The 21,758-nt window shown below is 47.3% G+C and overlaps 1 protein-coding gene across 2 annotated transcripts in view; it reads left to right on the top strand.

Moving 5' to 3' along the window:
• Window positions 1-21,758, top strand: part of CFAP36 (cilia and flagella associated protein 36) — a 319,762-nt gene that overhangs the window by 199,825 nt on the left and 98,179 nt on the right. For both annotated transcript variants that reach the window (XM_086927503.1, XM_086927504.1), the window contains exon 8: window positions 2,719-2,891. In XM_086927503.1, the coding sequence (XP_086783629.1) occupies window positions 2,719-2,891 (173 nt within the window). The remainder of the gene's footprint in view (window positions 1-2,718; window positions 2,892-21,758) is intronic.

The raw sequence follows: 21,758 nt of genomic DNA, 5'->3' as shown, positions 1-21,758 counted from the left end.
AAAGCCCCATGGTTCACCGACGAACTCAAGAGATCCAGGAAGGACTGCAGAGCCCTGGAGAATGCCTGGCGCAGAGACCCAACACCGGACAACATGACTGCCCTCAAGATCGCCACCTGAAAACACCACCAACGGATCCACACCACCAAGAAAACTGCATTCAAGGAACGACTGGACAACAACGCACACAACAGCAAGGAACTCTTCAACATCGTTAAAGAGCTCTCCAACCCCAACGCCGGAAACAACGACATCACCCCTTCGCAAGACCTCTGCAACTCCCTCGCCTCCTACTTCCACAACAAGATCGCGGACATACACAACAGCTTCAGCACTCAACCGACGCACGCCACGACCGAACCGCCGCCCCCCACCACCACCCTCCGCGCCTGGACCCCGATCAGCACCGAAGACACCATCCGGACGATGAACTCCATCCACTCTGGATCTCGGACCGACCCTTGCCCTCACCACGTCTTCAACAAGGCCGACGCCGCCATCGCACCCCACCTGCGGGACATCATCAACACCTCCTTCAACACCGCTACCTTCCCGGAGAGCTGGAAGCACGCCGAACTCAGCGCCCTTCTAAAGAAGCCTTCAGCCGACCCCATCGACCTCAAGAACTACCGACCCATCTCGCTGCTCCCGTTCCCCGCAAAAGTAATTGAGAAGACCGTCAACAAGCAGCTGGCCGCCTTCCTCGAGACAAACGGATCCCTCGACCCCTCGCAATCTGGCTTCCGGGCCAACCATAGCACCGAGACCGCCCTGATCGCAGCAACCGATGACATCCGAGCCCTGCTCGACAACGGAAAAACAGCAGCCCTCATCCTCCTAGACCTCTCTGCGGCCTTCGACACTGTCTGCCACCGTACCCTAGTACAGCGCCTCAGCAACGTCGGAATCCAAGAGAAGGCACTGGAGTGGATCACCTCCTTCCTCGCCGGAAGGACACAGAGAGTCTGCCTTCCCCCGTTCAGATCAGAAGCCACCGAAGTCATCTGCGGCCATCCTCAAGGCTCCTCGCTCAGCCCAACCCTCTTCAACGTCTACATGAGTCCCCTCGCAGCCATCGCACGCCAGCACAACCTCAACATCATCTCCTACACCGACGACACCCAGCTGATCCTCTCCCTCACCAACGACCCCACCACCGCCAGAGCCAACCTACATGAAGGGATGAAAGAGGTAGCCAAATGGATGAAAAACAGCCGCCTGAAACTGAACTCGGACAAGACGGAAGTCCTCATCCTGGGTTCCTCACCCTCCGCCTGGGACGACTCCTGGTGGCCCCCCGCCCTAGGCAGCGCACCCAAACCAACAGACCATGCACGCAACCTGGGTTTCATCCTGGACTCACCCCTCTCCATGACCAGACAAGTCAACGCCGTCTCCTCGTCGCGCTTCAACATCCTACGCATGCTACGCAAGATCTTCCGGTGGATCCCCACCGAGACCAGGAAGACGGTCACCCAGGCCCTCGTCAACAGCCGACTGGACTACGGCAACTCCCTCTACGCCGGAACCACCGCCAAACTCCAGAAGAGACTCCAGCGGATCCAGAACGCCTCAGCACGACTCATCCTGGACATCCCCCGTCGCAACCACATCTCCGGACACCTGAGAGACCTGCACTGGCTCCCGGTCAACAAGAGAATCACCTTCCGTCTCCTCACCCACGCACACAAAGCCCTGCACAACCAAGGCCCAGCCACCACAGGGGGAAGGTCCTTCTCCTACCTCGCCGCCAAGACTTGGAACTCCCTCCCTACCCACCTCCGCCTGACCCAGGACCACCTCGCCTTCAGAAAGCAGCTCAATACCTGGCTGTTCGAGCAGTAGCGGACCCCCCCCCCCCTCCTATGCGCCTTGAGACCCTCCGGGTGAGTAGTGCGCTATACAAATGCTTTGATTGATTGATTGATTGATTGACACATTCACAAAGCACTATTGTGCAGATGGGTTAGCAAAACAACAAGCTAGTGTGAGCCAGGCAGTTTTAAGAACACTATTTCAAACCACTGCAATAGATACAGGTTAGCCACCGCTGGGAAGGTAACTGCTGTATAGTCTATGTTAGCGCATATGATCTACAGCTCATATGCCTCGAACGGAAAATGCTACTTACTCAGTATGCATCTGTTCTTGGCATATAAAGCTAAAGATTCATATGCACTCACTCGCCTCCCTGGGCACCTTAACCTGTTGCAGTATTATCTTACTTAGATACACTATACATGGACATCTCTTTCTAATCTTACAAATTCCATCATCACCCTTCCGTTAAAACAATCTGAGGATGGAGTCGACGCCCATGCACACTATTACTGAAAGAAGGAGTCCCCTACCTTGTGACTACAAAGACTTCTTTAAAGAAAAACAAAGTGCAAACATCCGGGCCCAACACCAGATGGCGATCTATGCTAACGCATATGAATCTACAGCTTTATATGCCAAGAACAGATGCATACTGGGTAAGTAGCATTTTCCTTTTAGATTTATATGTGTAATATTCAAAGGTGTAATCCATAATACAGTATGACATGCACATTCCTAAAGCTCATTTTAGATACATCCACTCTGAATAATGAAAAGTGTAAAATGTCGAATAATAACCTATAAAATGCACAAGGACAAGACAGATAATTTATTGTATTCTATGCTATGTGTGCTCAGTCATTTTTGTAATTAGTTTTATATGCAATTACCATTTAGGAGATCACATTACGCCTGCTGAGGTACTACGAACAATGAAGCCACAAAGCCATGTTTTAGATATTCCTATGGAGACACCTTCCCTAAAACTAAAGGCAATGACAAATGCTGAGGCAGCCGAAGCTTGGTTAGAGCAAGCAAGAAGAGAAGCTGGGATTTTTGGAGATAAAGCAGTAAGCGAAGATCAGTTTATTACTTTATTTGTTGTCAATTCCCACTTTTTTAAACAAGTTTGTTTATACACAGTATAATCTGCATTCTGAAATATAGTAGATTATTTTCCATTTTGTAATTAAATAATCAATAAACAAGTTTCATCTTGACAATTGTAACGAAAGCAAAGCACCTATGTACAGCAACATCTGCTTAACATTATTTATCTAAAAAACAAATTGAAAAAATGCGAAAAAATATTGTAAAATTAAACATGGATAAAAACACATATAGCAACTTTCCTAATCTTATAACTCCCTTTTTGAAAGCACACAAAATGAAAGGAAATTGTCTTAGCACAGAGAAAAACTGTGCTGGTACTTCAAGGCTTCTTTGGACCACCATAATCCCAGCATAGTCTCTCAAGGTTTGTTTTCCAGATATGTGGATCCCTGAATACATGGGCCGTCCCTTTCATCTCGATTTAATAAAGAACAATTCTCTAGAAAGCATGTTTATGTTTCATTTGATGTTTTCCATTTATTGGATATCGACATTATTTTTTCTTAACAGTAGGTATTGGTTTAAAACTTTTTTTTATCTCAATTTTCTCAGCAGTGCTCACCTTCTTCAGTAGGAACGTAAGCAATGAATCCTCCTGTTTGCTACTGATTCTGGCAGTTTTTTTCAAAGTGTTGTAAATGGATTCCGCCCCTTTGGTACACCAGTTTTTTTTGCTTTGGATCACCCGGTTTTTGGGAAGTTAATGTGGGTGATTCTCCCTGTGTGAAGTCTCTCTGCTAGTTATGGTGATTTGGATTGTGCCTGTTTACCACCAGTGTCTGCCTTTTTTGATAGAGCTGTTTCAACGCAAATTGAGTAAGGGGAAGTGAATTGGCTACATGTCAACACGTGTACACACACATGTGCAGGCTGCATATAATAGGCTACAGTTGTGCGCAGACTGGTAGCGGCACAAAGGTAACCTACCTGTGACAGTTTTAAACTGCACATATGATCTGCCAAATGACCCCTTTAGACAGGCTAAAACCATCCTTTTAAATATTAATGTCACCCCTAGGTTGGCCTTATTACCCATAAAGGCTTGGTGCAGCTACTTATAAGTAGGGCATGTATAAATTAATTGAATAGTGAAATATCCTCCAAAAATGTTTTTCCCTGTTGCAAGGCTGGCTGCCATAGGAAATCATTGAGCTACATTCTTACATTTATTAAATGCTAAATTCGGATTGGTAGCAGCTAAAAAACTACAACTTGCCCCAGTATTGGAACTTTCATAATAATAATAATAATCCACATTTGTAAAGCGCACAATCACCAGTAAGGGTCTCTAGGCGCTGGGGGCCGTCTGGAAGATTAAGCAATCTATTGCCCAGAGTCACATGGTGCTGGGCTAATCTGCCACCGGTGCTGGGGATCGAACCGTGATCCCCAGATTCCGGAGTCAGTCGCCCTAGCCGCGGCACCACACCTCATAGATTCCCATGCTTTTGTGTCATTCCCCGTTGTCTGAATGGGAGTCTCGGTAACAAAAATACCATAGCAGTAGGTACAAAAGAGAAAGAAAAAAGCCTAGGCCTCATTCCCTTTTGTAGCATATCACCCTCTTTTTCTATAAGAGACCAAACTTAGGCATCAGCCAATCAGAAGTGCCTCACCCCTTAGAACCCTCCTGAAGGAACCTCAGAGCCTCAGATTTTCTACTGCACGTTGTGCTTAGGGAGTCTCCTTTGAGCTCTGCTCAACTTCTACTCTTCAAGGAGTTTCTTCAGGATTTTTTCTTCACATTCTTTTCAGATTCACTTCAGAATTGTTAGCTGCCTTCCAGGATGTCTGACAAAGAGAAGGAAGGCCCTTTTCAAGCCATGTTCCACCTGTGGCAAGAAAAGGCATTTTGTGGAGGATAAGCATAAGGACTGCATCTACTGCCTCTTTCCTGACCACCAGGCTTGCGTTCTGTAAAATCTGTCGCACCTTTTCGACCAAGACCCTCCGGGACTGTGAGGGTAGGCTTTTGGCATGGTTCCAGAAGCTGAAATCCAGGAAGGATACTGTCTCTAGTGACAGTGAGGATTCAGCATTGGCATCTTCATCAAGAAGGTCAGTCAAAAGGGGTAGGGGTTCCCCTTCAACTTCTGTGGAACGTTCTACTAAGGCCTCAAAAAAGACCCCCAGTGAGTCTGAGAGCCAGGGTCCCAGCAAATCTCCTCACCGAGGTGAAAAGGAGAGGCTAGGACCAGCTACGCCTTCCAAGGGTGAGAAGACTGTCTCAGCCTTCAAGAAACCCTCTTCCCAGTCTTCTGAGAGGAGTTCTAAGTCCTCGACGACCAAGGCGTCGACGGCGGAGTTTTCGTCGACAAAGAAATTGAATTCAAAATTAAAATTGGTTTCGTCGACAAGCTCGTCGACGAAGGGATCGTCGTCGAAGAAGGAAGCGTCGACGGCAGGTTTAATCAGCGTCGACGGGAGGTTTGCTGACGACGACGAAGGCGTTGACGAAGGCGTTGACGATGAAGGCGTCGACGTCGAAGGCGTCGAGGAGTACCACAGCATCGTCGACGAGGGTTACAGCGTCGCCGACGATAATGATGATGACGACGACGATGTCGACGACGACGGTCTCGTCGAGGAGGGCATCGACGACGACGACTTTAAAAATGATGACAGCTGGATCGTCGACAGTTTCATAGTCGACGACATCAACGACACCAATCTCGTCGACGTGTGTACAACCGTCAACGGTATTGTCCTCTGAAAAGAGAATTACAATTTCTGTTACAAGAATTACGCCGGAGATGACATCTCCTAGGAGAGTGACCCCCTTGCCACCAGATTTGCTCTTCAAGGAAGAGGAGTCGGATGAGGATGACCAGGACGCATATAGTTATGCCAATAGTCCCTCTCAACTTCTAGTCAAATGTCAAGAGATGGACTCTGAAGCAGAATATGACCAGGAGGTTGGTGGACATCATCAGGCAGCCCAGTCACAACATCATTCTGGGAAGGATATGGTTACAGTACCATCTTCTTTTCTTCAGGACCTGCATACGATGCTGCAGGACTACAAATCTAAGGCGATTAGACCAATTCTGGTTCCGGCAGCGCCTGCTACGCCTGCATTGATTTCTGCCTCAACCGTGATGCCTGGATTACCTGCTCAGGTATCCCCTCAGCCTCAAACATCTTTCCCACAGGATCCTTCCGGGCAGGCAGATGCCCATGATGATTCCTCGGATGAGGATCAACATTCGGATCATGACTCTGTTCATACAACTGAATGGGATGAATATTTCATTCCGGATCCCTCATCGCCAGTTCCGGATCCAGTTGATTCCCCGCCAGCAGACATTGGAGGTTTGCATCAGCTGATGGAAAGAGCAGCTGGCAGGTTCAAATTGGCCATGCCTGCTGTGGCTACGGATTGTTTCCTATATGACTTCAAGGAACCCTTTAGAAAGATAACAAGGTCCATTCCTATTGTAGATCATCTGTTGAAGGAGGGCCTGAAGGCTATGAAGAACCCAGCGACGGTGGTCCCTGTGCTACTGCGTCTGGATAAGAAATACAGGGCACCTGACGATGGACCGGGCGGCCTTGACGGGCCATCCCAAACCAGACTCAGTTATTTCACAGGCAGCACAGAGGAAATCTCGCAACCCCTCTGCCCCCTTAACAACTCCTCCGGACAAGGAAGGGCGGAGGTTGGATAATGCGGGGAAAAGATTCTCATCGATGGCGAGTCTTCTAGTGCGAGCTGCAAATTCCCTGGCGATCTTGGGTAGATACAACCGCCAACTTTGGTGATCTGTTGCCCCGTTCATAGACCAGCTACCTCCAGAGTCAACATCAGAGGCGAAAAAGATCTTGCAGGAGAGTGAAGCGACGTCAATGGAGATCATTGACTGTGCCATGGACATTGCAACGACAGCCATAGCTGTGGCGGCAGTCCTCTGTCGCCAGGGGTGACTGAAGGCTTCTTGGTTTCGGCCTGAGATCCAAAACAAAGTCTTGGACCTTCTCTTTGATGGGAAGGCATTATTCGGAAAACTGATTGATGACACTCTTCAGGAAATAAAAAAGGATACGGACACTGCCAGATACTTGGGTACCCTTCAATACCGCAAGTCTCCTTTTAAGGGTTCCAGAGGCAGAGGTAATAACTACTGGGGATCCTATCAACAGCAGCGCTATTCATCCACGGGCTCAGGTTCCCAGCAATACGGTCAGCCTTAACAGCAGAGACAAGGCCAATCTTCAAACTACTCCAGGCCTTACAATAAGGGGAAACAGGCTGGACGATGACGAGATTCGTCCAAGCGCCAATAGCGGCCTCCTGGCTCTTCCTACTGGAACCTCCTCCAAGAGATCATCAGTTGGAGGCAGGGTGACCAAATACCTTCAAAACTGGTCCAGGATAACATCGGACCGTTGGGTGCTCAACATCATTCGGAAAGGGCATACCTTAGAATTTACGCAAGTCCCTCCACCCAAGCCCCAGGCAGCCATTCCATCGAAACACCAGTGTCTCCTGTGGCTCGAAGTCCAACAGATGCTCCGGAAGGGAGCATCTGTTCAATCAAAAGGGAAAAGGATTCTATTCCAGGTTCTTCCAGGTAAGGAAGACGCTAGAGAAATGGCGCCCCATTTTAGATCTCAGGGAGCTCAACACCTATCTCATCCCCCTGTCCTTCCGGATGGTCTCTCTCCAAGACATCTTGAGGCTCATCAACCCGGGGGATTTCATGGCCACGCTCGATCTCGAGGATGCGTACTTCCATGTCCCGATTCACCCAGCACACAGAAGGTTTCTACGAATCACAGTAGCCAAGAGCCACTTTCAGTTCAGGGTTTTACCCTTTGGACTCCGCTCAGCCCCGAGGATTTTTACAAAGGTGCTGGCGCCAGTAGCAGCATTTCTGCGAAGAAACCATTTCCAGGTCTTCCCCTACCTGGACGACTGGTTGCTGAAGGCCCCCTCCAGGGAGGCAGCGCTGGACGCCGTTCAGGCTTGTACAAATTTGTTTCAGAATCTGGGACTCACTCTAAACAAAGACAAGTCATCCCCGGTCCTGTCCAGAAAGGCTCGTTTCCTGGGAGCCATCCTAGATTCAAAGATCTCGAAAGTCTTTCCTACTACTCTGGAAAGGAGGGATAAACTACATACCTTGGCTCGGGACTTACAAGAAAGAAGGTGTCTTTCAGTACGCCGCTTCAAATCTCTGCAGGGGGTAATTTCATCATGTATTCGCCTAATTCCTCATTGCAGACTAAGAATGCGTCCTCTACAGGAGCAACTAGACAACCAATGGATGCAGGTTCACGGATCATTCGAGGACAAGGTGACTGTCACTCCAATGATGAGGGAAGCGGCCTTATGGTGGGCAGATCGAGACAACTTGTCCCAAGGTCTATCCTTCGTAAACGACCCGTATCCTCAAGTAGTAACAATGGACGCCTCATTGGAGGGTCGGGAGCAGTGATGCAAGACCTACATGTCAGCGGCCATTGGTCGTCTCAGGAACGACGACTCCACATCAACCTTTTGGAGCTAAGAGCCATAAGACTGGCTCTGCAAGCCTTTTTTCCTCGCTTGCGAGGTTCGCAAGTGCTTATCAGGACGGACAACACCACGGCAATGCACTACGTGAACAAGGAAGGAGGAACCAGATCTCGTCCATTGTTGCAAGAAGCTTAGCAGATCTGGGAATGGGCGATCCTTCAGGGAATATTGCTAAAGGCAGAACACTTGCCAGGAGGTCTAAACGAGAACGCCGACAGACTGAGCAGGTCATCCTCAGTCAGCCACGAGTGGGAATTGAACCAGCGAGTTCTGGAAGAGGTATTCAGCCAGTGGGGCAGACCGGAGGTGAATCTCTTTGCCACACCGACCAACAAGAAATGCCGGTCTTATGCAAGCAGATTTCACCATTGAGGGTCACTGGGGAATGCGCTTTCGATAGCCTGGTCAAGGACATTTGTCTACGCCTTTCCCCCCATCCCTCTGATCCCGCGGCTCATCAGGAAGATCAAGGTGGAGCCGTGCAGGATGATCTTGATAGCCTGATAGCCCCTGCTTGGCCGAGACAGTTCTGGTACATGGAACTCTATCTGTTGTCGCTAGCTCCTCCTCTTCCTTTGAGGGTTATACCAGGGTTATACCAGATCTCCTCACAATGTCCGAAGGACAAGTTTGGCACCCAGATCCACAGTCATTACACCTGACAGCATGGCTCCTGAGCAGCGAGAGTTTATGAATCTCCCCATCTCAAACGAAATTAAGGAGGTCCTCTCCCAGGCAAGGGCTCCTTCAACGAACTAGACTTACCGTCCTAAATGGAAAAGATTTTGTTGCTGGTGTAGGAGAGAAAAAATTGACCCCTATGCTTCCAAGCCTTATCAGCTCCTACCTTATCTGCTGTCCCTAGCTGACTAGCCCATTCATCGATTAAGGTCCATTTGGCGGCCATTTCAAGATACAGAAGGTCTGGGTCTGGGCCTTCCTTGTGGTCTTCCAGGATTGTCAAGCAGTTTCTTAAGGGCTTGTTCAGAGTCTATCCACCAGTGAGGCCTCCGCCTCCTACTTGGCATTTAAATCTAGTCCTTTCGGCTGGAAAAGGGTGATTGGGGATCTCGGTTGGTGCCGGAGCTGCGCATCGCTGGTGCGGCGGTTTCGTCGGACCCTCACATAATTGTTGACGAATATGCCCGTTATTTTGAGGAGGTTTATACCTCGGCAGGAGACTGTACAGGGGTAGAAAATGCCGACATGATTCGGATATTCCGATGCCGGTTCTGTCTGCCAAACACAGGGAATTTCTGGACTCCGCCCTCACGAACGATGAGGTGGCGATGGCCATCAGGGGGGTTCATTCCGGCAAGGCTTCGGGCCCAAACAGTCTCCCCATTGAACTTAAGCTTCCCGCCAACCGTTTGGCCCCGCATCTGAAAGATGTTTCTTGAGGGTAGAGACCGCGGTGAGTTGCCTTATGATCAACGCATAGCTAATATTGTGCTCATCTATAAGGATGGCAAGCCGCGTCTGAGGTGTTCATCGTACCGCCCGATCTCCCTGTTAAACGTAGAGCCTAAAGTGTTAGCCAAACTGCTCGCCGCCCGACTAGTGAAGGTCATCACGACGCTGGTGCATCCGGACCAGTCTGTTTTTATGCTGCGTCGGAACACCGCCCTTAATCTCAGACGGCTCCACGGGGTGGTGGCGGGTGCATTTTGCATCCATGAACCGGCGGTGTTGTTGTCCTAATTGCGGTCCTGGAGAAATTGGGGTTTGGCCCCGAATTTATTGGTTGGGTTCGCCTTCTCTACTCTGCTCCCTTGTCTCGTGTGGTCGTCAACAATCCTAGATCCCGCGAATTTTCACTCGGGAGGGGCACTCGTCAGCGTTGCCCTCTCACACCGCTTTTGTTCGTCCTTGCACTGGAGCCGCTCGCAGCCTGGGTGCGATGGGACCGCTCGATTAAGGGACTGCGTTAGACATCGGAGTGGGAGGATAAGATCTCGCTCTATGCTGACGACATCCTGTTGTATCTGACCTCCCCTCACAGTTCCCTGGTGGTTTTTATGGATATCCTTGCTATTATCGGGAGGCATTCCGGCTTCGCTATTAACTGGGCGAAGTCGGTCCTTTTTGTGTTAAGTGGTGATCCACCTAGAGTGCCAGTGAACTGCCCGGTGAAGCTGGAATTGATCCGTTTTCGTTATCTGGGGATGCAGATATCGAAGGACCCCAAGGTACGTTTTAGCCTGAATCTATTACCCCCATTGGCCAGACTGCGAGGTGATGTTGCTAGGTGGAAAGGACTACCAATCTCTTTGTTGGGCCGCGCGGTCCTCTTCAAGATGTTGGCCCTCCCGTGCTTTTTGTACGCTCTGCAGAATTCCTTTGATCCGGTGCCTCCGTCTTATTTTAACGAGATTGAATCTTTGCAGCGTGGCCTGTTGTGGGATGGGAGGCCACGTATCGCATTGTCAAAATTGATGTTGCCCTGGTATGACGGGGGTATTGGTCTGCCTAATATCAGGAAATACTATTGGGCGTCCCAGCTGGCTTCTATCAACCATGCCATTTATGGCTCACCGGTTGACCCGGGCTTTGAGATGGACCGTGGCCAGGTGCCCGGGGGGGGGGGGGGGGGGGGGGGACCAGAGTGTTGTATGCGAGGTGCGGTCGTTTCCCTTTGTTGGGTCCTCCATTGACTGTGACGAGGGTATGGCATGAGGCCAACAGGGCCCTCAAATGGGGCGAATAACACTAGCTACGCCTTTGTGGAGTTCGGAGATGTTGGGCACTCTGTGGAAAATGAAAGGGTTTGACCGTTGGGATTTGATTGGAATTACTCAGGTGCGTGATGTGTGGGGCAAAGATAGGGTGTTGACGTTTGAGGAGTTGCAGGCCAAGTACCAGCTGCATGATACGGAACGGTTTAGATACCTTCAGGTCAGTTATGCTCTACATGCTGTAATCCCCAGTGGAGAGACACCTCCTGTAGCCTCCCCGCTGGAAGACAGACTGTTGGATGGTTATCTGCCTACCAAAGCAATATCGCTGACCTATAGAAAACTCATTAACCATACTGAGGATCCCCTGGTGCAGTTCAGGGAACAGTGGGTGGCAGATGGTTTCGTCCTGGATGAGGAAGATTGGAGGGAGGCGGTGTCATCCCCTAGAGTAGTGGCGGTCCCAATGAGACTCCGTTTAGTCCAACTAAGGATTCTGCACCGCTCCTACACCACGGGTCCTGGATTGTTGAGAATGGGGTTGGCCGTATCTGGGGATTGTCGGCGAGGGTGTGGAATGCCTGGATCGTTCCTTCATATCCTGTGGGAGTGTGAAAAGGTCTGTGGTTTTTGGACCAGGATACATCTGAAGATGAGTGAAGTATGGGGAGTGCGGATCGAGTTGGAGGCGCGTCGATGTTTGTTGAATGTTTGGGAGCCCTCCAACCTCTCAAGTCATGGCAAACTCTGGGTCACTCTAGCTTGTGCGATAGCCAAACGCAATATTGCACAGCTCTGGGGTGCTTCCCGAGCGCCTCGGGTTGGGAAGTGGATGGAGGACCTCGACTGGTGTATGTTCCGGGAGAGGTCTGTGTATGTGTCGAGGGGGCGACCCCGTAAGTGGGGCAAGATCTGGGGAGTTTGGAATGCTTACCGGGGTGACATCTGTACACCACCTGATGTAGATCCCGACAGTGTGGAACCGGAGGATACCTAAGCCCGTTCTCCACATTCTTTATATTCTGTTTATTTGTCTCTGATGGAGGTCTATGTTCTCACTGTATATATTTGCAGTCACTCAATGCGCTCTGGTCAGTTCTGAGTTGTGTAATGTCTTTATTATTGTTTAATAAAAAAGATGTTTAAAAAAAAATCTAGTCCTTTCTCAGCTCATGAAAGGCCCATTCGAACCAATTCATCGTTCTGACATGAAGTTCCTTTCATGGAAATTGGCTCCCCTCCTCGCTCTCACATCGGCTAGACGTGTTGGAGAGTTGCAGGCCTTGGCTATCCAGGAGCCTTTCCTACAATTTAAAAGGAACACTGTAATCTTGAGAACTAACCCTAGGTTTATACCTAAGGTACCCTCAGACTTTCACTTGAATGAGGCAGTTATTCTGAAGGCGTTCTTTCCTCAACCGGCTACACCAGCAGAAAAAAACACTGCATTCGTTGGATGTACAACGATGCTTGAAATTCTATTTGGAACGTACTAAGGGTTTCGGAAATCCTGTCCGTTGTTTGTGGCCTTTGGGGGTCCAAGCAAGGGCCTTCCACTATCCAAACAGGGTATTTCAAGATTGATCACAAGTGCCATTCTGCATTGCCACACTGCGGCAGGAAAACCTCTGACTGGCAGGATTCAGGCACATTCCACAAGATCTGTAGCATCTTCAACGGCCCTCTTTGAGGGGGTACAGATTAAAGACATTTGCAGAGCTGCTACCTGGAGCAGCGTTCACACCTTTACTAAGCATTACTGCTTGGAGTCCTTACAACAAGATGATGCGGCAGCGTGGCAGGCTGTCCTGAGGAACCTCTTCCAATAATTGGTGAGCTTTCCTTTCTAACCCACCTTCTGTGTTACACATTTTGTATCTTTATGTCATGTTGGCTATTGCAATGCAATACTTTTATGACACAAAATGTGGTTTTATTGCTAACTGCTTGCTACTCTGATACAAAAGCATGGGAATCTATGAAAGTTCCAATACTGGGGCAAGAAAACAAGTTACTTACCTGTAACTTTGGTACCCCAGTATTGGTAACTTTCATAGATTCCCATGCGTCCACCCACCTCCCCGAGGAAAGCTCAGCCTACAGCAGATATGGTGCCTAGTACACAACGGCTACGAAAATCTGAGGCTCTGAGGTTCCTTCAGGAGGGTTCTAAGGGGTGAGGCACTTCTGATTGGCTGATGCCTAAGTTTGGTCTCTTTTACAAAAAGAGGGTGATATGCTACAAAAGGGAATGAGGCCTAGGCCTTTTTCTTTCTCTTTTGTACCTACTGCTATGGTATTTTTGTTACCGAGACTCCCATTCCGACGACGGGGAATGATACAAAACCATGGGAATCTATGAAAGTTACCAATACTGGGGAACCAAAGTTACAGGTAAGTAACTTGTTTTCTTACACTCTATTAAATTGTAATTTAAAATCCCCTTTAGTAGTGAGGTCAGATTTTAAATTATTTCAGAAATGCTACTTTTAGAAAGTTCCTATTATCAAGGGGGCTACCTGTTAAACCATATAGGCACCCGGGAATACAAACTAAACTTTTACAAAGTGATGCCTATGGTACTAATTCTATAAATCTTTATTAATACAGATACCATGAATTAACTGTCTTCAGTTTTCCAACCGATATTTTTAGAATTAATCTAAATGTCACTCTATCTTGCCTCATCCATTTGCTATCTAAATAATTCAATAAATCAAATACAACAAAACTTGTTTTTTTAACTTCTTTTAGTCAACCAAATTTTTGTAGAAAAAACGAATTTTTTTCTTTTTGTGCTTTTCATTTCTTTTTACATTTGTTTTAGCATTTGTTTCACATATATGTATACATTAAATCATTTTTCTTAATATATATACATGTGTCTACACAATATCTACAACAATAAACACAAGTACAACGTACTGAAGTAATTTTCTTCAAGTGCCCAATTATTTATAACAAAGGAAAGGTATAGCACATAATTATCAAACCTTATTCCTTTTTCTTGGTCATCACACAAAACACAAAGAAGCCTGGGAAAAACAATCTTTTATACTTCCCTTTTAAATTAAGGCTCTCAGAAAAAAACTTTTTGATTTAGTTCAATCTTTCAGTGATGCCAACATGAGATACAGTCGACGCGTTTCAGCCTATACTTATTTTAGGCCTCCTCAGGACTTGGGCAGCAAACATATATATTCTACAAAAATATAAAGAAGCATCAAAACACCATATGTTACATATGTACAATTTACAACACTTAAGTCACACGTTACATTACACCATCATGTTAATAGCTATGCCAGAGTTTTACTTAAATCATACCCTCGAGGTATCAAGGCAAAACCACATTTATCGATATCACCCAATGATTGCCCAAAAGAGAAATAGTGTACAGGAAAAGGGTAACACGCCTTGAAAGTCAAGCCCTTACCTTACGCAATCACCTAGGTATTGCCAAACAATAAGGCCAGCGTGCTCAGTAAAAGAAAGTGAAAAATATAGAACCCACATGACTCTAGTGAATTATTTGCATTTGGGACACCCAAAAGACTTAGGGTACACTAAAAATACCTCCAGTCGTGTCCCGGTTGCTCGCCACACAACACCTGGACGCTCTGCGCAGCCTGCCCCGCCGGGCTGGCTGCCTGGTAAAAATACGACCCTTCTCTTAGTTTCTTAGGTGAAGTTAACCCCCACTTCAAGTCTCTATAAATGACAAAGCATATGAATCAATCCGTCAGGTTTTTCAGGTAGAGAGTTAGCAGACTGCCCATCAGTCTAACTTTAGCCAGCCAAAGTTTGAAACCAACCTTAAACGTCACGTTCCCAAACGCATTCTTCATTAATGTCCTAATCGGTGCTGTGCAAACCGCTCTGCAGCCGTGTCAGAAGCGTTCTGTGTTCTACTCGCACGACCAAGGGCTCTTTAACTACAAACGAGCTCTCCTAGTGTGAAAACGCGCAAGCAAAGCGCGACGTGACCTCGGGAGCTACAAAAATAGAGGAAGGACTCCTTACTATCCCGTACCAGTCCTTTGCTGAAAATAAAGGGCAGACTATCAATATATTTTCTCAGAAAGAAATCGTAACCGTTTACAACCAGACTACAAGGGGAATCATTAATTTAATACACTAACCAAGGCAAACACTACCCATGTATTTTCAAACGGCAGTCACAATCGTTAAAGACCAGACCACCAAGGCAATCATAAATTATATACACCAACCACTTTTTGCTCTAAATAAAATACAATAAAGAAAATGTGAAAATTAGACACATGTACCTTAATACCTTATATCCCAAAATGTTGCCGGACCTCGTACAATCTAATAATACAATGTCAAAACACAATGTATAAATGGGAAACAATTCTACACTCCTATTGTGATAACACAGAACAGCAAGGTTACAGAATCACCATTATTTCATAATACCAGCGCCCAGATCTCATCCTAGCCTCTAGATGATTACGTTTGTTTTCAGTTTCTCCTTTATGCAAATTACTGACACTGCATAATACTGTCCACTGTATGTCCTTTTCATAGTGGTTATGTGCTTGGTAGTGACTAACCAATGGGGCTCCTGTTGTTTTGCATTTAATCCTTGATTTGTGCTGGAGGATACAGGATTTGACTGTTTGAGTTGTTTGGCCAATATAAAACTTGTCACATGGACACTTTATACAGTATATTATGTTTTTAGAATTGCAATTTGTGAATTATCTCTGTACGTGAGTGATCCCATTAATTATCACGTTTTTGGAATCTTTAGTTAGACAGCAAGCCGCACAGTTCTGACACTAGGAAGTTGGTGTTTTCCTGCCTAAAGTTACTGGGTGTTTCCAGCAGCCTGGGCTGGCTCCCCAACTGAGAAATGTGTATTGGAACTAGACAGTGCACAAGGGGCCATGGGTGTAGAGGGAGTAGGTCTTCCTGACAGGATGGCGGGGAGGAGTTGGGCCCTGCCCTGATTATGCTTCAGAGGGGCTTTCCCCAACACACACAAAGAGACCTAACACCAGACTTTTGTTTCACTAGCCAGGCTGTAGCCGAGGTCCAGGACCTTAGCCTACCCTCATTAGCAATCAAGACCAACGTCTTGACAAAGTACTTTAGCTGGGAGTCACCCCTCAGAACCGCTTGTCCCATTTAATGAAGCCCTCATGGACATCCTGCTTGGGAATTGGTCCAAACCATGCACAGGTGCTCCGGCGAACTGGGTGATTGCCTGTCGCCCCCTCCCCGCCCCAGGGGACCCCAACACAACACCCTACCCCAGGGGGTTTGGTGGTCCAAACCTCCACCTCCAATGTAAATTCTGGCATATTCCCTACCACTCCACTGGATAGGTAATTCAAGAGTGTGGGCATCTTAGGAAAGAAAATGTTTTCTTCCACCAGCCTGATAATGCGCTTCGTGAACACTGTGTGGCTGTTGGGGCATAACTTCAATGTGCTGTGGGATTCGGTTGCGCAGGTGCTGCCAATGGTCCCTAAGGAGGCCCACGCCATACTCTCTCAAGCGATGTCTGACAGGAGGCATGCAGCGAAGTTCACAATTCAATATGGGCTGGATACGATTAAATCGCTGGGTAAAGCGGTTTCCTAATCAATGGTTTTTCGTTGCCACGCCTGGCTGAGAACAACTGGCTTTTCTGGAGATGTCCAAGTGTTGCTTAATGACATGCCCTTTGAATGCTCCCATCTCTTCAGAGAAATGGCGGACTCAGCGCTGCAGTGCTTCAAGGATAGCAAAGCTAGAGCCAGTTCCTTGACCCTTTCCATGGCCCCTCGCCAACCCTAGTCCGCCTTTTGCTCCTTTCGTGGCCTCGGAAGGCACTTCTAGTTGCATCTTCGGGCCAGTGCACCACAACCCCCGGAAAACGACAGCCTCCAAACCCCTTGAGTTTCCCCTCTGACCATCATGGGCACCCAGTGAGAGGCAGGATACTCCCATCACCAGCCCCACTGGAGGTCTGTAAGATCAGACCACCTGGTTCATCAGATTTTCGGAGGAGCTACTCCCTCCCCATCAGGACTACCCATCTACCCATGCCCCTCCACTTGTGACAGGTTGACAGACAACTATCTCACCTTTCTTCCTCAGGAAGTGACTAATTTCTTGGCCAAGGGAGCAATAGATAGGGTGCCGATGACAGAAGTAGGTTGGGTTGTTATTCCCGCTTTCTGCTACCCAAGAAGGACAGAGGCTTCCGTCTTACCCTAGACCTGTGCCCTCTCAATGACTTCCTCAAAAAGGAGAAATTTAAGATGCTCACTCTCGCTGAAGTCCTGTCTGCCCTGGGCCCAGGAAATTGGATGGTAGAGTTGGACTTGCAAGACGCATACTTCCATATTCCCGTCCTGCCTGCTCATAGTCATTATCTGCGGTTCACGGTGGGCCATGAGCACTTTCAGTTTGCCATGCTCCTTTTTGGCCTTGCCAGCGGCCCTCGGGTGTTCACCAAGGTGATGTGGAGATCAGGGGTGCCAGTCTTTCCCTATCTTGACAACTGGCTGTTGAAGGCGAGCTCGTCCAGGCTGTCTTCGCCCACCTCCAGACTATGGTGGACCTCATACACTTGCTGGGGTTCGCTATCAATGTGCCAAAATCCCACCTTACTCCCTCTCAGGCGCTCCCTTTCATTGGAGCGGTTCTGGCCTTGTTGCAGTTTTGGGCCTATCCTATCCTTGTTGCTCTGGATTGGGCTCTGAGACTTTTGTATCCCAAGCTGTTGATCATGACCATCAGTCCTCTGATGAGGCTGCCCCTCTAGGAGAATCTTTTGTTGTAGCAGCAGGATAGCGTTCTACACCCAAACCTGTAAACGCACCACCTTCATGCTTGGAGATTGAGCGGCGACAATTGACCGGTTTCGACCTTCCACCGAAGTCTGCAATGTTACCTTACGAGCCAGGCATCCCTCTACCAAGACTGTACACGCCTGTCATTGAGGCAAGTTTGTGGCATGGTGTTGAAAGAAACAGGTTGACCCTCACTCAGGTCCTTCTCTTTATCGTCTGTCTTGTCCAGATGGGCTCTGCTCTGGGCACCCTAAAGGGTTAACTTTCTGTCTTCTCTGCCTTTCTGTGGTTGCCTGATCAGCCAATCCCCTGTTGCAAATGTTCTTGAAAGGCTTGCTACACATGTTCCCACCTTCGCCCTTCATCATGCTTCAGTGGGACTTAAATCTATTCCTGACCTTTCTGATGTGTGCTCCCTTTGAGCCATTGCACAGGTGTCCTCTCAGACTCCTTACCATCAAAATGGCCTTCCTGGTGGCAATAACATCTGCCCAGAGGGTCAGTGAGCTTCAAATTTTGTCATCCAAGCCTCTGTACCTGAACTTCTACCCAGACAAGCTGATTCTCCACACTAGAACTTACTTTCTGCCGAACGTTGTCACTCCTTTTCATGTAGGCTCGTCCTTCACCCTGCCTGCCTTTTATACTCCGCCACATCCTTCTAAAGAAGGAGGCGCAACTTCACCAACTGTACCCAAAAAGAGAGTTGTCATTCTACCTTGACTGCACCAAAGATTTCCGGGTGGACGACTGCAATTCTGGAGGTCATTACTAATTAGAAATCAAATGTGATTTCAGAATGTCACCAAAGGTATTTTCTATCTGCCTGATGAAAATGTTTGAAAATCAATGCATAGTATTTGGTAGTGCGTGTAATAAATGTGCTTTTCCATTTTTAAGGAACAAGCACTGACTGGACAATCGTTTATTAAGTGTTATTATTGTGTGTCAGCAAATGGCAATTACTAGCCCAGACCACCTCCCCTGAGTAGGAAGTCAAGCGTTAAAATGGCATGCTTTGTTACCAGTAAGGAGAAATTGTGGACCGATTACTTACGTAGGCCTCACATTCTGCCCAACTAAAAACCGAATTTCTTGACTCAGGAAAAAGGGTGTTTTTTTCCATCACTTTCATAAAAATTCTCAGCAGAAGATGTAACAGCCATTGATGGTCTGAAGTCTGACTTCTCCAATGAGTACCTCGTGAGCTATGGTAGCTCGCCAGCTACCTATAAGTAGCTCTCGTATGTGCAGCCTAGCCTGCTTAATTAGAAGCTTTTGATTGATTGTTTATATATGTATACAGACATTGAAAAGTATGTATTCCAGACGAAAATCTGTATATTTTGATAAATCATATACTGATGAAGAGAGAAAAATTGCTGAATTTTCAAAATATATTTACAGCTGATACGTGAGTGACAAATCATGCACGTTGTAGAAACGTATTACCACTATTACTAAAACCATATTTTTACATTACTGCTGGCAACTGTGCCTGTTGCCCTTAGGGGATTTCTTCTGATAATTTTGCGTATGGGGGGCGCTAATGTAATGTCTGATATGGCCACCATTAAACACGTAAAATATTAGTAGCTTAGAATGATTTCCATTGAATATAAGTATCTCTTATCTTAGAATAGGTTGGATACCCCTGGTCTATGACCTTTTGGAGTTGCCTGGTCCTCGGGCTTACCTTCAACGGGTGGTTGGGGGGGGGGGGGGGGAATTGGGATGTTGCACCCCATAATAAATGTATTCTGTGATAAATAGATGGGTACAGGTGCTTTCAGTCGTGAATGGTGAGGTGTCTGTCAGATTTCACTGGGAACTTTTACACACAGAGACAAAAACGCACACACTCTCTCCCTCTCTCTGTTCGAAAACACTTGAAAATTTTTGGTTATTTCACAAAATAATGTGCATTCTCACACTTTGTACTCCTACCAATCCGCATTCTTCTCCATTTCCTCTGCTCCTTAAGCCCTTCTTGTGCGACCTGCTCATCGTATAACGTATTTTAACATTATGTGCAGCATGATTGTTGGGAAATCTGAAGCTCACACCGCCCCACCCCTCAATCTTACTGACCAAGATACGCCCCTGCTGGTCCTTCTAACAGCGCAAGGGTCTTTGCAGTGAAGGAGTCATGGAGGAAATAAACTCCTACTTAAGGAGGACTAGCACCGCGCCCCAGGATGTGCATTGTTGCAGGCCCTCGAGAGCGGATGGCTCTCTACCCAGGGGTCCAGCAACTTGGCTGCTGGGTGGCAGCCGAAGCAGCCTCTCTGTCAGGACGTGGGTTGTGGGTTAGTTTCAGGGTGGAACTCTAACTTGCCCTCTGTCTTGCATTTTACATTAAGTCCCACACAAGCATCAGTGTGGATTTAATGTGCTGAGAAGTTTGATACCAAACTTCTCTGTCTTCAGTGTAGCCATCATGGTGCTGTGGAGTTCGTGATGACAACCTCCCATCACCATATACTCTTAATGGCAGTACTGCACTTACAGTGCCCAGGAATGGACCTCAGTACTGTAGGGGTACAGGGCTTATGCACCTGTACCCACACCACTGTGGCATAGGGCACCCAGCTAGAGGGGTGACTGAGGTATGCCAGGGCAGAGTTCTGCGGGCATGGCACACAGGGATGTGTGCCATGTCGACTCTTTGTTTGGTTCTGCACCAAGACACTCAGCCTGCAAAGGCAGTGTGTGTGTGTCAGGGTACAGGGCTTCTAAGGGAAGCACAATAAGTGCTGCTGTCTTTAGGGGCCTTCTCTGGTCACAGTGCCCTCTGTACCTAGGGTACCATCTACCAGGGACTGACATGTGGCCAGAGATGCCAATTGGGTTTAGGCTTCAATGCAGTTTTAGGGAAGGAACACAGGCCATGGGCACCTGATTGGCAGGAGCCCAGGGCACACTCAGTCAAAGCACATCAGCAATTCAGCAAAAAGTGGGGCCGTACCATGCAAGAAAGATGGCACTTTCTCACATTGAGGACCCTCACCGTCACAGAGAGAGGTCCTCAACATCCTGAAGAGATCCTTGACAGAGTACTGGTGTTGTAGGTAAGTTAAGTTTTGTTCTGTAGCCATGTCCTCTCCCCATGGATGCATACCCATCATTTTGCAGGATATCATCTAGCCTCAATTTCTTCTCTTCATCAAACCCCTTAGTTAATATTTGCGATTTTTATTGTTCCCGGGAGTAGCCATATTTCTCATAGTGTACTTCCACTTTAATTGACCTGTACCCAGCCACTTGATATTGGCCAGTATTTTAGCTTTTGCACTTGCTCTGCGTGTTTTTTCCTTAACAGTGCAAGGTTTGCCACTAACTATAAAGTTTTCTACAGTCTGCCACTGGTCTCAAAATCTAGTGTACATTAGCTTCAGCTGATAAACCTGATCGTCTTAAGGTCATAATTCGAAGGTTTTTGGCAGAGGGGGTAAATTGTTCCTTAGAGAAGTAGTTGTGTAGAGGATAAGACTAATGCTGGCTATACTGAAATTGTAAAAAAAGATAGAGAAAAGTGTAGATCTACTAGTAGGTTTCTTTCTTGGAGACATGTCCAAGCAAAAAACAGCTTACTTACACTGATAATTAATATGTCACTGAATGCCATAAAGGTTTTCAAAAGAGGTAAGCATTGTTATGTGTTTAGGACATTGATGAAATTTGAAAGAGACCCGATTTGAATCTTAAGTGATCATTGTCAACATTTCTTTTCATTTTGCCTTTAGAGCCACTACTGCAACTAGACCTAAAGTGCATGTGAGAAACTAAATCACTGTCTTATACGAAGAAAGTTAAGTTCTG

This window comes from Lissotriton vulgaris, chromosome 6, assembly GCF_964263255.1.
Source record: "Lissotriton vulgaris chromosome 6, aLisVul1.2, whole genome shotgun sequence".
Taxonomy (NCBI): Eukaryota; Metazoa; Chordata; class Amphibia; order Caudata; family Salamandridae; genus Lissotriton; species Lissotriton vulgaris.
This window is presented reverse-complemented; position numbering and strand designations above follow the sequence as displayed.